The sequence below is a fragment of the Thunnus maccoyii genome, chromosome 15 (genome assembly GCF_910596095.1).
Source record: "Thunnus maccoyii chromosome 15, fThuMac1.1, whole genome shotgun sequence".
Lineage (NCBI taxonomy): Eukaryota > Metazoa > Chordata > Actinopteri > Scombriformes > Scombridae > Thunnus > Thunnus maccoyii.
In genome coordinates, this window is record NC_056547.1 from 21,668,959 (window position 1) to 21,686,083 (window position 17,125).

The window sequence follows — 17,125 nt, forward strand, 5'->3', positions numbered from 1 at the left end:
GATAGCTGAGTTGCTCAGAGATGAACATATACTATAATGGATTACATGAAGTAAAAGCAAACATGCACATACAGTAGATGCAGGTACTCACACAACAGTAGGTCTGAGCAAATTTGGGATTTTCACTGAATTTATTCTCTTTTCAAAGCACTTAAGACACGTTGTCCTGCTAAGTACACCAAAAGTCTTATGAATATTCATCTTCTGAATGTACATATAAATGTCGTCCAAAAAGCTCTGCTGCAGTCAGCTCCATCACGTCTGTGGAAAGCACCGCGGGTCTCGTTTTTTTTTTTTTTTTTGTCACTGTAAGTTTTGCTCCACCAAGAGTCATCTGGGCTAGTGATTCCTCATGTCTCCCCAGCTCATATCTGTGAAATCATTATCTCCGTGAGATAACGAGTCCGATTTGAATAATGGCCCTCATCTGATGCATAATGCTACCTCTAATTCCGCTTTTAGCTAATCCCCCAGCATGTATTTTACATGCATGGTGGGCACAGCTGCGGACCACATGCAGCGATCACAGGCCTTCAGCCTGGAGGGCTTCATGCTTTTATCAGTCAACCTGAAAAGTTACTGATTGGGGAAAGGTGGGAGGGAAAGGAGGACAGGTACCATTTCTGTAAATAAAAGAACACAAGTACTTTTCTTTTGATGGTAGAAAAATGGGAAGGTGCCTATGAACCACAGGTATGTATAGTACTGCTTTTTAATATTTGTGAGGTTCTAAGAAATAACATAGCACTGAGTTGTTGGCCTCTCTGTGTGTATATTGATATTCGGTTTCTCTTTGAAGGATAGAAACATGAGATCAAATTCAGGTTCTGTGAGTGCATTTTTGAATGTATCCATCTCCAAATCTGTACACAAAAAATGGTTTCCAGGCACTGTCTTTAAAGGAAAATTTACTGTTTATTACAGCTTGGGTGTTATTTTTATAGTATTGGTTATACAACATTGTACTCACCAAAGTCAGTTGCTGGAATGTGGAAACACAGTGACATCACAACGATGAACATTAGCGGTCAGATGATCGGAACAAGCCAACAGTTTACTCAGATATGTAATGTTGGTAATAAACCCTAATTGCACAGGAAAACTGTGTGTAGCCACACAACTACGGGTAATATAGTAGACCAAAATTGAAGCAGGGACAGATTAACCCACTAGTGGAGCCTGCGTGAAACCCTGGTTCCCTGCTACTGCACTTCCCCAAGTTAGTTTGCTTATAATTTGATGGAAAGCTAATTTCTTTAAGATTATGTACTATGCATGTAAGCATAATATAGACTAAGAATAACTGAGATGCTAAAACTTGCATCTCAGTAGCTCAAAATTAAGAGGAAGTGTGGTAAAGTTAACAATTATAGTGAAAAGTACAGTGTGCGAAAAACTCACAGGTTACATTGTGCTTTATTGCATATTGACAAACGCATTTGCAATTAATCAAATTACCACAAAGTATTTGTTTCACAAGTAATCTGGGGCTTTTGGGGCCCTTGAAGGTTCGGGGCCACTAGGGAGTAACCTGCTTTGCCTGGTTGGTAATCACTTCTTGCTGGTAGTCGTTCAGCAAATTGTAATAATTTTAACGTACACTTTCATTTCCTCCTCCAAAGAAGTGTGGCTGTGATCATCTAGCTTCTTCTGGTTGCTGTCCTGTCTACCTTTAAGTGACATCACTGCTGTTGTTAATACAGATGGGAATTATGTCCAAAACCATGAGAATAAGACCCAGGCTCCATTAAAGTGGAACTTCCCTTTAACTGAGATTTGTATCTTTTTCAAGTTCATGCGGCTCCTTTATTTTTCCTTACACGTCTGTTTTCCCTTGTCGTCCTCTTCCATCAGGACAAGTCGACCCCGGAGGAGCAGAGCTCCTGGGACAGCTTCAAGACCATGACCCCTGAGCTGTCCATCGTGCCTGGGGAGCAGAAAGACCGGATGGAGCTGCACAATAAGAACTGGGACTCCTCCTCTGCTAACACACCCGACTCGTCCGAGGGAGACTTCCAGACTGAAGTGTGAAGACACACAGATGTACACACACTCACTCGAATACACACACACACACACACACACGCTCATGCCGAGATGCAGATGCACACAGAGATACTGAACTTCTGGAAAGCTATACTTATAAGGACATGAGTGCAAACACGCACACACACACACTCGCAAAGATCTCACATACACTGCTCCCCGTCTCCTGCAATGTGCTCTGTCGGATCCCATACTGTATTTGTTTACTGCTGCAGTGGACAGACATGGAAAGAAGACTGTTCTACTCTATATTTTCGCAAAGACTATATTGAAAAGAAAGAACAGGGGCTTGACACGTCTGCGATTGAGGAAAATTTTTAAATGAACTAAGAAACTACGAAAAACTTATTTCTGAGAAAAAATGTCTTGATTTTATTCTGGAGAAAAAAGAAAACCTCTTTCAATTGTTTGATGATTTGGGGGGGAGGGTGGGAGAAGAATATTTCTGCACCGTTCAGTTCTTTTTATAGCAAGGGGAAAAAAAAATCTCACAGAGGTTGCTCACACTGGTAGCCCCCTAGGCACCCTGCTTTCATTTATTTCTTTTTCCCTTCTAATGGATGACGAAATCATTCAATCTCTCATTTTTTTTTTTGTTTTTTTTTTTTTTTACTTTTTCTCTTTGTCATTTGGATGGATAGGGGATGGGGGTCAGGGAAAGAGCTGCTCATTGTGCCATCTTCTCTGCTTTTTGCGGGTTCCGGTTCAACAGTCCCATCCATCCATTCCTCTCACATCCTCTGTGTCAACATTGTATTCCCCCTTTTGTGTATTTTCTATGGTTTAGTTAAAAAAAAAAAAGTCCTCCCCTATGGTTTGAAAATATTAATGAAAAAATAATACGATTGAAACAAATAACTACCAACTGAGTTGTGTTCTGTGGTCTAACTGTTCAAGAAGAATTGATTTATTTTTCAGACTGGTTTGTGCTTGTGCTGCCTTTTTTCATTCTTATTTTCCTTTTTTTTTCATTTCCTGTGAGAATTAACCCATGTGGAACTTTAAAAAAAAAATGATTTAGGACACATGCAGCACATAAATGTGAGCTTGCTTTCTGAGGTAATGTGTGCCGCATGTTATCCACTCATGAGGGAAAAGAAGGATTGTGATCATCATGCAGATTCTCGCATCTCCTTTCTTTATCCCCCCCCCCCCGCCCCCCGCCCCCCTCTCCTACCCTGCTTGGAGATAAAAGCCTTTAAAGATTGCAGCATCTGAATCCATTTCACCCATCACCAATCATAGTAATGCCAGAGAAGAGAATATTTCAGTCATTTCAGCCCAAATGGAACCTGTGCAAAGTCTGTTTAGCATCTCCCATTCCTCAATAACATGCGCTTACAGTTAAGTATCGATCAGTTTAGCAGCTAAGTCGCCCTTTTCCAGTTACCGAAGGAAATATTGTTAGCTCTACATAACCAGAGGAAGTTTTTGCAGCCAATAATATATTAAACTAGACACCATCTGAGCCAGATTTTCTTCTTTTCTCAAGAACCCCCATCGTGGATGTAAAGCTCTATCCTAAAAAACATGCCTTCTTTTGCTTTCATCTACTACATCCCTCCCGTTTCTTTCTCTGTTGCTCATTCTGCCCACCCAGCGTCGTGCTACCAGGAGGCATGAAATCTTAATGTTAGCAGTGAAGCCAGATATATAACTCCTGGTTCACATGGATTCCTTTCCATGTGATCGTGTCCTGTGCTGTATAATCTGATTGTGAGCGCGGCGGCTGCAGAGAAAGAGAGGAATAGACAGATAGAGAGGGAGTCACGGAGGTTGTAAGGCTACAAGGTGACAGACTGAAGAGGAAACAGCAGCAAAAGCCAGTGGTGAGGCTTCCTGCTTGACATTCTGCATCTATACTTCAGTCGCTACAAGAGGACAACCAGTTTCCTGCTGTTGCTACATTAGCACATCAGTCCTCCATACACCGACAGAAAGAAAGTGTCAGAGTGCAGGATGAATTCAATAGATGGCTCGATAACTTTTCTGTCTATGTTCAAAGCAACTCCCTTTAATCTAACAATCTGGAGAGAGAGGTGAGAGACAATTTAGGGAGGAGAGAAAAAAATGTAAGGGTGTAAAAGAAAATGGTAGCCAAGGAAAAAGATCCAAAAATACATAGCGAGCTAGAAGGCAGGCAGAGATGCAGATTAAGAAGGGGGGAGTGCTGAAAACAGTAATTATCCGGGGACGGCGATTTGTCCTGACATTTTCCGATGCAGCCCTCAAACCATCTGTTTAAAGATCCCTAATGTGGTAGTAGTGCAGCACTGCGCAGATGGTGAAACACGAGTGCGGTCCTTCTAACCTTTCAAGCTAATCAGCTGATAGGCGAACCTACAGCTCACCTCCTCTCAGAAGAGCAAGATAGGTTCGGCCCCAAGTTGCCGAGCTAAGGTCACATTCACCTGACCTTCTCTGAGGCTCAGCATCCAGCGCTTCTGTGCAGTGTGTCCAATCTGAACAAAACAGCGGTCTGTCAGCTACACAGTGCCAGTCGATGGGTGTTACTATATAGCAGATGAAAACATCCATCTCAGGTGAAATAGATTTGACCCACACATAGAATACAAATAAGTTTTTTTTTTTGTACATTATAGAGAAAAAGCTCCTCCAAAAAGCCTTGTTCCCATGGTAATTTATAAATGTGATTTGCAGAAAGAAAGAAAGAACATTAAAATGCAAATGTTTAATTTCAGATTTTGTTATTTTCCTCTCACATCAGTGAGGTTTTCCATACATCTCTCATAACGTAAGAACAGCATGACTGGTTTTAAACTCAGTAAGGGATTTTAATTGTTCATCTTCAAGAACGGTAAGTGAGATGCTGCTTGATGGACTGAGATGTTTGATTACTTGAATGTGCCACTTCAGTATTCTTCTTTCTGCTAAGGATCATCTTGCAGCTTTGCTTTTCTTTTTATATGATAGACAGTGGGGATGATGCAAATGATAACGCAAGAGGATGCTGGTCAGGTGGTCGGAGTATGTTAGTGTGTCACATTGTTTTCCTTTGTGTGTTTTGAAAGCCTGCCAAACTCATTAAGAAATATGAAACGCAGACAAGCAAATTTGCAACTTAACTCCACGTGGACGCCAACTCAAACCCACTATGCTCACTTTCACCCTCCTACCTTGAGCCTTCGATGCTTAGATGTTAACCGACTGCTACAACCATCCAACATTCCAGTTGATTTATTACTGAAAAAAACCCTCCCTTTCCTTTTCTCCCTCATTTTTGTTCTTTTTATACATAAGATTGTACAAAGTAGTCCTCTAATGTTTTCATAGTGTCTTTTTATATGAAAATAAATTTTCAAATTGATCCGAGTGTCTCATATGTGAATATGCGCTGCTTCAAGGGCATCTGTGGATGTGGAACAACGAGGTCTGTCTTGATTTGCAGTGTACTCACAATCCCATTTTTTTCATAATATCACTCTGGGTGTTGGGCATGACAAACTCTGTTACCCAGAAGCACTGAAGCTTAACTGTGACCAATCAGAGGCCCCGCTGGTCTGTCTGAAAACGTAAGAGGAACATTTCTGTCGGTTTGAAGTTATGTTGCACTGAAATAACCAGAAGGGGAAATGTCAACTCAAAGTGATTATTTCATTAAAAATATATAAACTCTGAGTGATATTTATGTTAATAACAATCGTTCCAAAGTGGAATCCCCCAAAAATGGCTTTGTTATGTAAGATGGTGAAAATAGCCACAGTGGACAGGCTTTTAATAGTCCAGTCAGCGGTGCTGCAATGAAAGAACAAGAGGGGATGACACAATGCGCATGCTTCAGTCACTCTACGTTTGCCCTCCAAGGGGCTTGTGGGTAATTAAGTGTGGATGAGTCTACCCATGGAGCTGCCATCAGTCACTCTGGAGAAAGGCCACCAACTGGAACTTTCTCAAGGGAGTGAGAGGGATGAGAGAGATGTCAGAGGAGGCAGAAAATAGAGAAGCCAGCCCCAAGGACGAAATACATGGTGACAGAGTAAAAGCAAGGAAGGGGTTTTCACATTACCTCTGGCAGTAGAGTCACAGTGATTAGAGTGCCTCTTGGTTATTTTTCCCAGAGGTTTGTGGGTAATTAAGTTGTGGTAGTGGTGTGTCACTAGTGACCTAAGGAGAGATTTTGCTGACAAATAACACAGGGAGACAAAGTGAAGTGTGGACAGACATGAGTTGGAAGAAGATGTAACAAATTTCAACTTGACTAAGAGTGTATCCACCAGGAATGTCTTGTTCGTGCTGGCTTTTGTTTGATATTTATGATAAAGACAGGACATGCTTTTGTGTGTTTCTGACAGTGCTGGGAGATTTGTGTGTGTTAGTGGTCTGAACAGAAAGTCCTGAAAATTTAATGTAGCACAGTCAAACAAAAAAACAATGTAGAGCACTCTGGGTTTTGAATACTGAAAAAGCAGGAACATGGAGCATCAGACTTTTCATGCGTAGTGAAATTGATAATCCACAAGAATATTTTTTTTTTCTATGTGTGCTTTGGCTACATGTTCTGTTATCCACGGATCACTGCACAAAAATCTTGCCAGTAGTGTGATGTCACTTCCAAAAACAAACAAATATGGGCTGAAAAATAGCAAAATGCCAGAACTATCTATACTATATTAATATATCAGATGCAAGGCTGTATTACTACCCCAGGGGCCCTAAAAGCTCAAAATGTGCCAATTGTTTTTTTGGTAATTTGATTAATTATACTATCAATATCAACTAAGGTGGATCCTGCATTATTACCTACTGTTGTCGCCCTGTCTTGCCGAGGAGCTCTGTGTCAAAATATAGTTTTTAGACCTTTATTGTTGTTTTGCAGTGTGCTCACATGGTGCATATTCTTGGCTAAAGATGTATTTTCATCAAATTACCAGTAGTAACTGTTGATTTGTTATTACTTTAGCAACAATACAAAGAATTAAATGAACAAAATAGTCAAGTTATAGTGTTGACAAATAAATGAAAGCAAATTTAAGTTAATGGTACCCTGTGGAATCTTTGACCACTTGTAGTGCTATGGGGCAATGATTTGCGAGTGTGTACCTGTTTTGTTTGTATAACTTATATGCACATGGACATGATGCAATACTCTTTCCTGCTATCAGTTTTATGTTCTTACACTGATTGACAGTTGGTTGCGGTTTTATCAAAGAACCACAGCAATGGGCCACTAAAGCAGTGAAGAAGAAGACTGCTAGCTAGCAAAAAGGGATATAAACAATGTATTCTTTAAAGTATTTTTAAAAAATCAGCTTTAAAAATGTTTTATGAGGATGGGAACATATTCAATGCACCCAATGTGTTTTTTGTGAGAAACACTGAATGAAAACATGTTTTGTGTATTTGCAAGAAAGTTCCACAAGGCACCTTTAACTCAATATAAGAGCTTTCTTGAACAAGGCATAGCCACTGTATCTAATATATGGTTTCTGTTGGCAGAAGACAAGTAAAATCAAGCATCTTTCTTTTCACAACAATCTATACACAAAAGTAATGAAAAAATGAAAGCAATAGTGCCTGGTGGACACGGCCTCTGGTTATTTTAGCTCTGCACTAATGTATGTTGGATATTTCAAGTGAGAGCTAGGGGAAATGGGGAGTGAGAAGGACTAAGATTGATAAGTAAAGTCAAAAAACAAGCAAAACAAACACTACAAGGAGAAAGAACAAAGAATACCCTTGGAACACCGAGGAATTTGTGGGAAAGTGAGATACCTTGGGAATATGCAACAACCTGTGAGTGGAATGACTTGTCTCATGTTGACACTGCAATAAAGTGAAAGTGTGCCGGGCATGCAAGGATGAAGTTTAGTCCTGAGACAGGGAACAGTAGAAATCCATTGTTCTAATGGTTGTAGCATGTCTAGCTGTCCCTCTTCAGTGGCAGACAGATGGTTTTTTCCGACAGGCTGGGAAGCCATACTGCTCAGAGAGGACACTGAGAATGGAGCAGACTGACAGATTAGAAGGCAGTATGGAGTGGACAAGGCTATAGTGAGCAGGAGTACTGATGAAAGTAAAAATTAGAGGCTGAGAATAACAGCTGTTTTTTTTTTCTTGACGATATAATGCAAAGTAATAATCACAATGTAAACTGAATCATCTAAAACTTCCCAATTAAAGCTGGTAACAACCCTTTTGGACAATACCATAGACATCTCTTTTTCTGATGTTTGACTACCGCTTATTCTCATCTGTGTTGTTATGGATCAGATCCCTCAATGCTTTTCAGTGCCAATATTTCAGTTTTGGCCCAGTGCTTTGGTGCGGATGGCACAGCCAGACTGGTCCTTTGAGAATGCCTTTTTCACAATGGCGTTAGATGGCTGTCCATATGAAATGCCCTTGCTGTCCCTATTCCAAATTCTGGCCCTGCTAATCCATTGAGTGTCTTAGTCCCCATCATGCAGGCCGGGATAAAACACAAGTGGTCTTTGACACTTTGAGGGTGATTTATTCAAAGCTGAGGTAAAGGACTCATTGAAGCTTCTTTTGGCTCCACCAAGCTCTCTCCACAAAGCACTCTTCACATATCATGGCAACCTACATTTAGTCAGGATGAATTGCCTCTCCACACTGCCAAGGGCTTCTCGAAACACTGGCATAATTTAGTGGTAGGCTTAGGTTAATGCAATCCACCACAGCCTCTCTCTCACATGCCGAAAGACCCAAAAATGCAATGACTGGGACTTGCTAGATGTTTAACAGCTACTTAGCCTCCTCATGTCTTACCAGAAGGCAAGAAAACCCAGAAAAGAGCACAGGATGGCGGTGTGCAGGCGGCTTTCAACTGTTTTTCAGAGGACAGGGTGTAGGAGATATGCTGACAGGGACAGGGAGGTGAGGAATCGTGATGTGCTGCCCACAAATGTCTGGTTCCAGGGATAATGAGACAGCCAAGCCAGCCTTTCAAACTCCAACTGTCCAATAGCGGTCAGTCAGGACTCAGGATTCCAAATGAGGGCGGCCACCTCCATGCCTCCCACCTGCACTTTAGTCATTCTTTTCAGCCTTGTGTGTGCAAGAGAGAGCTCAAGGAGTAGTTTAACATTTGTGACATGCACTTGGATGCCTCTTTCCATGAGTGAGATGAAAATATTGATATTAATCTCATGTTTGTGCATCAAATACATGGCTGAGGCTGGACATGTTTAGCCTAGCTTAGCGCACAGAGTTGAGGCAGGGGGAAACGTTAGCTAGCCTGGCTCTGTTCAAAGATTAATAATATGCCTTACAAAGCTTGTAAAGCTTTTGGCACATTGTATTTGTGTGTTTACCTCAGCATAAAATGACGAATAACGAATGATGATTTTTTACAATGATTTTAGGGTGAAGTTAAGTGTTGGAGCTATTTCCTGAAAACCATGTTAAGTTGTACGATGCAGATATCAATCTTCTCATCTCACTTTCAGAGAGAAAGCAAATAAACATATTTCCTGAAATGTTTAAGTATTCCCTTAAGTTCAGTACCTTTAGCAGCTTATCATTTGGGCAAGAGAAATAATATTGATGACTTAGCTCATGACATGCAGCATTTTAACTATATTTTGTTGTCTGGAGCAAAGAAATAGAAATTTAAGTATACAGGTTTTTTTTATATTCTGTATTGTCAGCAATCCTCGATCCTGGAGAGGGTATTTTCAAACATGATATTGAGTGTTCTGTAGCAAATGAATAGCTTATTTTTACATTACTGTGTGTGTGTGTGGTGTGAATGTGTGTGCATGTAATTTCATGCCACAATCATGCATGCTCAGAATATCTACCAGCCTTCCCTTTATTATCTCTCTCCCTCTCTCTTTGCATTCATGTACACACATAACTGAATACATGGCCCTCTTCCTAACCTTCAAACAAAGCTATTGGGAAGCAAATATACCACATAAATACTATCACTAACATACAGACAACATACGTTGGACGCCTCAATCTCACTTCACCTCCTTTTTCATCCCTCTATTCTCATAGATGCGGCTTGCAGCCTTGAAGAGTGGCCTGAGATAAAAGCAGGATGCGTTCAGGGACCCCATCTCACCCCTGAGGGAGTGGAAATATCATTTGATCCCACTCAAAGAGCTTCTCTGTGCCAAGTCAAGCCAACCCAAGGCAATACAGGAATAGATTCCTCCGTCTCCTTTCCTGTCTCCCTATCTGCCGCCCCTCTCCGTGATCCATTCCAACTGGGAAAATTGTTTCTGATTGTTTAATTGTTGCAATGAACATGCATCATTGTGCGGTGTCGCAGTGACGTGTCATTGTGACACAGTCAATACATCACAAACCTGAGCACGTGTTTATAGACTGATCTATAAAACGTGTATAAACGTGTGTGTGTATGAGGAATATGATTTGTTTTGCTGTGTCAAACTTTATAAAACCAGTTGAGATATATATATATATATATATATATAGGTATGTAATAGAACATCCAACTAATAAATCACATTTTTATGTAAATAAGGGCTTCTCAAGTCTACCGTCAAACTAAGTGTATAAAATGCCAGATCTAGACAAAGCATTCTGGACTACGTTCCTAATTCTATGGATTATCAATGACAGCTTGGCACCAAAACCAGGTTCTCGGCTACAAAGTACTCACCTGTAGATGGGAAGATTCAACTCCTGTCTCTGGCAACATGAATCCATCATCTCATCAGACATTTCACTGAGGAAAAGAGGTAGTTGAGGAGGTGTACGCACCAGATTGGGTCCCTTCAGACCAGCCTTCCATCATACTGGCAAATGCTCATTTGCTCTGGAGTAAAATAGATTTACTTTACGCCAAGTGTCTGGTGGAGAGAGCCTTGTATCATCGCCCTGACTGAAACCTGATTCAATGAGGCTGTGCCACATATAGTCTCAATCATTTTTCCATTGTCAGAGTGGACAGGACTAGTCCGTTGTGTAAGGAGAGAGGTGGTGGGGTCTGCATTTATATGCAACATCAGAAACTTACACCAAAGTCTGCACCTCAGGCCTGGAGATCCTCACTGTGATACTGAGCCCCTTCTACCTCCTGAAGGATTCCCCTTTATGGTCATCACCTGTACTTACATCACATGTAGCACTAACACCAAAGTAGTAGTGGAGCTACTGGTTGAGAGTGCTGCTTACTGTGGGTGATTTCAGCAACTGCAGACTCCATGGTGTTCTGACCTATTTTCATCAGTATGTGGACATTCCCACAAGAGTAATTTACAAGCATCACTTACACACAGATTTCAAATGGTGCCACCATCCCATAAATCCTTTATCCTGCAAATTGTGGACAAAAAAGTCCTACAGTCCTGTCGCAGGCTCATGTATTCGTCACAAGTATGGTGTTTCTTTTGCCAGAATCCTCTTTGTAGACTTCAGCTCAGAATTCAACACAATTCAACATCACCAAATGAACAAGAAACTTCAGCATCTTGACATCCCTCTGCTCATCATCCACTGATTACACAGTTTCCTCAGCAACAGACCGCAGTAAGAATAGACACAGTAACATCATCAACCATCATCACCAATACTGGAGCTCCTTGAGGTAGTGTCCTCGTTCCCTTCAGTTACACCCTCTACACAAGAAACTCTATCAGCCTTCCCCCTTTACTATGTAAGGGATAATCTATAGCAAGCAGGTCATTATTACCAAATAAACACCAGCAGGGTGATGCAGGACCACGATGCGAAGTGGAGAGCAGATACTCCCATTTTGAGCAGCATCATACGGTCTCCCCACTTGCCTTACTGGAGAATATTTTTCCTTTTCTACCATTCCATTAATACTTAAAACACAGGCCTCTTTTCTCACCCCTCCTTTATAACTGATGGATCACTGCAGGTTGTCAAAGAAAAACATGCATTAGCACTTATCTGAACAAGTTTCATCTTTTTACAGTGACCCTGAATATCATCTTAAAACCAAAACAAAATGGAGGCTTTCTATAATAATTCCACAAAATGTTATTGACATAAACATGAACGAATGAAAAATTCCACATAATCATCCTACTCTTGCAACTCATGGAGACATGGTACCTTCAGCAAATGTAAAACACAGCACCTGTACTGACATTCATTTGTACGGAAGTCATTAATGTTGTGATTAATGCACAGGATCTGTTCTTATTAGATTCTGCTCCCTCACCAAAAGAAACTTGTTCCGAGGACCTCATTAATCTTGAAAGAGGTAAGAAAAGCACAGCCTGTTAAAGTTCAAATAATTGTGCTGAAAGGAAGCTTTTCTTGCAGTCACTCTCAGTACCGTGTACCAAAAATTACCAAGCATCAAAGCCAAATTAGTGAGAACACATTTTGTATTATTCGTCAGTTCAAGTGGCTACCTTGATCATCTTATAGCTTTAGAATGCACTTTCATGTCTTGAGATCAGTAATATAATGCACCTTTTTTAAAACAACTTTTCTTCTAACCCATAAATTCATGAACATTCTTGTAACTACTGATTTTCTAAGGTCTCCTAAATGGCACCAACAATTTAAAGCTTTTCCCATATAAATCTATTTGCATACTATATCTACTGAGAGTAGCTTCTACTAGGGACAGAGGAGAAATCTTAAAGCTGTGTAAATTAGTTTTTGGTCACAAGGGGGCAGAAGAACTTCAAAACAAGCCAACATACACACAACCCTGACATATTCTTCCCTTTCAGGATTTTTATGGTGAAAAGGTAGCAAAACAATCACTCACTTACACATCCAGCAAACAGGGAGCAACATTATCATCCAGTTGTTTGTATGGCTGATTATTTTATGGACAGTTGCTATGCTCACAGTGAATGCTACAGTTAATACAGTAATTTACTTATGAGTGTCAGCAAATAATAATTAAAATTAAGATGGGGTATGACATTTTTTTTTAAATATGTTTTATATTAACAGGTGTGTCTTATTTTATACATGAATCCATAAAATAAAACAATTATGTCTCAGGCTAAATGTCAGCATTTTACGTGTCTGGCACCCTGTAAGGCAATTAGCTGATATGCATTTAAACTACCTTTTAATTAGTTGCCTAGAATAACTTGTCAGAAACAAGTTTTTTCTCTCTCTCTCTCTCTCTCTCTCTCTCTGACCTGCCGATGCTATAATGAAACAGGAAGCAGCTTTTACTTTTTGCCCACTTTGTATATGAAAACATGCATATTTTCAAAGGAAAACTTTGTGACTGGATCACTTTGCAAACTAAAAGATTATTATATTCTTCTTCATCAATGCACCTTTCCCACTTCTGTCCAGACCCTACAAGGTTTGTGAAAAACATCTCAGTCACAGGTAAGGCTAGAGACTGCAGAATTTCATCTAAGCTGTTGTTGAATGCATTTATTTTTTTTATTTTTGTAAAAATGAACTCAATTTAGTCATAAGTAAAGTCAATTTTATTTGTATAGCCCGATATCAAAAATCACAAATTTGCCTCAGGGGGTGTTACAACCTGTACAGCAATACAACATCCTCTGTCCATAGACCCTTACTTCCAATAAGCAAAAACTCCCTAAAAACCCTTTAATGAGGAAAAAAATGGAAGAAACTTCAGAAAGAGCAACAGAGGAGGGTTCCCTCTCCCAGGACAGACAGACGTGCAATAGATGTTACGTGTACAGAATAGAACACACAGAGTCACAGAATACAGTATTGCACAGGATAACAAAATTATAATGGATTTATAGTATATATGAAGAATGTGATGAAGAGGATGCCGAGCAGCTTCCAGGTGCCACCAGAACAGAATAGGACCTGAGCCACGTGATTTTCATCACCATGGAGACCTGACAGGAGGACAGACCACACATGCACACAGGGGAGACTCAAGTCATACTGTGTGTTAACCTTGCTGCCTTGCCAATAATAATGCAGACACCAGTAACATGGCTCTGAAGGAGAGTCCTCACCCTGCAATGTGAATAAGCTGGAAGGGTAAGCTGGTTTTTTTTTTCTTTTTAATATTCACTGATTATTCTGTTTAATCAAAGTCATACACATACATATGACTTACAAAACCTACATACATAAGCTAGATAAGATGCATTATTTCTTTTTAATGGTTGCCATTTAAAGTTGCCATTTATGTCCATGCTGTTGACCCAGCCTCCCCCAATGTCCCGCCCCTGATCTTGGCTCTATACTTTGAGTCCTGCAGCAGCTGGTGGTGGTCCTGCTGCTTCATCAGCAACTCTGCAGGAACAGAAACTGGAACTTCAAATTGGTTAATTAAGAAAAAACAGTGGATTCCTCAATTTACAAGAGAAGTTATTCTCTGAACAGAGGATGTTTAAAATAAGATAATCTCTTAAGTACACACACACACCTATCACAACAACATCCATTTTGACTGGTTTCTGTAAAATACACACTAAAGCTAAACAATGTTCCATATAAACAATCCAAACTGTACTAAACTGAAAAGGTGCATTAGTGTGTAGTAAAGTGTGGCGCAGTCATTTTGTATCCAAGGCAAGGTGAAGGTTTCATGTGAACATATCATTTTCTCATGATCCATCAGTACTGAAGTACTATGCTTGACACACTGGTATGTGCTCAGCCATACATTCAGAGTTGAAAGTGTCACACAGCTGTAGCTTTACCAGTGATAAATGTATTACAAGTCATTTGGACTTTGGATTATGTAAACATATGTAATATACTGTATATAAATAGCTGACGTACAGTTAGTATTCTGATACAAAATCTCTGTCAGCTCAAATATAAGAAGTATAAGCCCTTCCACTCCAAAATGTAAACCTGTTCCTGTGTATGCTTAGGCACAGGCCTGCAGTCTGTTTTCCCATTATAGCAGAAACTCAGCATCAACCTTGAACAGTTGCCATCAATGTGATCTCTCCTGCAAGCCTAATGCTTAATGCTGCTGCTGCTGCGTCTGCTGCTGCTCCTGCCTTGCTGTGTGTCTCCAGGTATCATCACAATAGTCTAATGTCAGTATAGTTGTGTGGAAGGTTGTAAGTACTATTCTTATAATAATTGTTACCAATATAGGATCCGGAGTCAAGATACCCAGACAGGACTTTGAACAATTATTGAAAAGGGACATTTGAATATTGTCTTCACACTGGTGTGGCCATGTCATCACGCCTCGCACAAAAATTAAAAACTGTAGAATGTGATTCACACAACCATTATTTTTCAAGACTTTTCCTAAACTGGACAGTTAGCAGCTATATATGGCCTTGAGATGTTGGCCTTGTGGTGTTGATTTTGACTAAATCTATGTAAATGTAATTATGGAAGACAGTACAGATAGATAGTTCAGTATAGATTTTCAGTGATGAGGTCCTTCATGCGTGTTGCCCTATCCATGCTTGTGAATCTATAGTATTATTGTATTACATTACACTAATATACTCACTCAAAGAAAGTTAGCAAGCAGTAGGGAATAAAGAGTATCTGGATAAATGTGACATTAATTCAAAACTTTTTCGAGGATTATACATTTTGATTTTGATTGATTTTCTTTCATTTTCATGTTCCACACAAAGTGCCCAAACCTCATGGGTTTACAAGACACCAAAAGTAAAGTTGCAGTGGTCAAACTTTTTTTTTTTTTTACATTTCATTTCATTACAAAATTACAGATTATTATACAGCTTGATCTCAAACTAAATATTTTCCCTTCTCTCCCAAACTTGGCAAGTTTTTCATAATCATCCAGTCCAAAGCAATCGATATAAATGGAGGACATTTTACTAAAAAGTACCTCCCTTATGTCCTCATAGACAGGACAGTAAAACAAAAAAATGAACCTAATTCTCACTTTCACCTAGCTTACATAACAGAGAAAGTCTGTCCTCCTCTGGAGTGGCATTAAACCTGCTGGTCTCTAGGGCTAATGGTCGTGTTCCTGAACATAACTGTACACATTGGGATCTTTGTCTTTTGTTTAAATTTTACTTCAAATAAGGTTCTACACCATCGCTATTCTTTATGAGACAATAAGTTCATAATTTTTGTGAATACCATATATCAACAGACCATTTTTCTTTATACATAAGAAACATTATACTGCTAATCTCCTGATTATCACATAGTAACATGTTCTGGAAGATGCAAATTGTCAAAAACAATAAGGATTTCATTTCACATTAGCCCAGGGATGACCATGTGAAACGTCCCAATTAAATATCTTTTTAGTGAGTCTCTGATCAGACATCTTCACAAATCTATTCCAAAGCCAAAGCCTCACAAAATCATATGAGATCATAGGATGCTGATTGGTCGTTCAGACACATGCACATAACTTGAAGCCTGACAAGATGGATTCTCACGTGATCTCTGGATGTTGTGACCTTGCAAATCCAGCTGCCTTGCAAGGTAAAATTGTCCATCAATATGATATTACACTGGAATACATGAATCAGACTTTGTGGTGCAATTTTTCTAGTGTATTGTAAATGTGAATCCTCTTTAACAAAATAAGGTCTTACTCGAACCTTTAACATCAGTAAAGAATGGTCAGGTAATTTACATTTATCACCCAGTAAACAGATTCCCTAATCTCCCTAATATCTGTCTCCTTAATCTCTCAATTAACTAATTTGTGGTGAAAACACATCTAGGAATAACACTACACTTGAAATTAATATGATGCACTCATAAAATTATAGGGGCACCACCTCCAATGATTAATTAATCAGGAAGAAAATAATTAAATTAAATTAATCAGTCTTATATCTGAAAGTCATGAACTCTGAGTACAATGACCTTCATCTTCTGATATAAAGGAATGCAAGTACAAGCACTTGACTATAAATCAATATATTTATTTAACTACCAAGGCATAGGGATGAATAAGAAACACTAAGCATATATACACATATACAACTTAAATGAATGAATGAATAGATGCATGAATGAATGGATAAATTAACAAGTTATTGACAGAATGAATGAAAATGAATGAATGTAATCAAAAACAAGTCAAAAACGCAATGAGGGACCAAGACTCTAACCACAGCCGATAAAAATTAAATTTTTGAATAGCTCTTCGCATCAACTCTGAGACAGAAACATGGGAGATGGTTTTCCTACTGTTTCTGTGGTGATGAAA

At 39.5% G+C, this 17,125-nt stretch overlaps 1 protein-coding gene across 14 annotated transcripts in view; it reads left to right on the forward strand.

Moving 5' to 3' along the window:
* Nucleotides 1–5,374, forward strand: part of adgrb2 (adhesion G protein-coupled receptor B2) — a 203,499-nt gene extending 198,125 nt beyond the window's left edge. For 12 of the 14 annotated variants that reach the window (XM_042436671.1, XM_042436670.1, XM_042436672.1 and 9 more), the window contains one exon: nucleotides 1,855–5,374. In XM_042436671.1, coding sequence (XP_042292605.1) covers nucleotides 1,855–2,031 — 177 coding nt within the window. In that variant the 3' untranslated portion in view covers nucleotides 2,032–5,374. The remainder of the gene's footprint in view (nucleotides 1–1,854) is intronic. The other 2 variants (XM_042436677.1, XM_042436682.1) reach the window with 1 other exon arrangement.
* The last annotated feature ends 11,751 nt before the right edge of the window (nucleotides 5,375–17,125 follow it).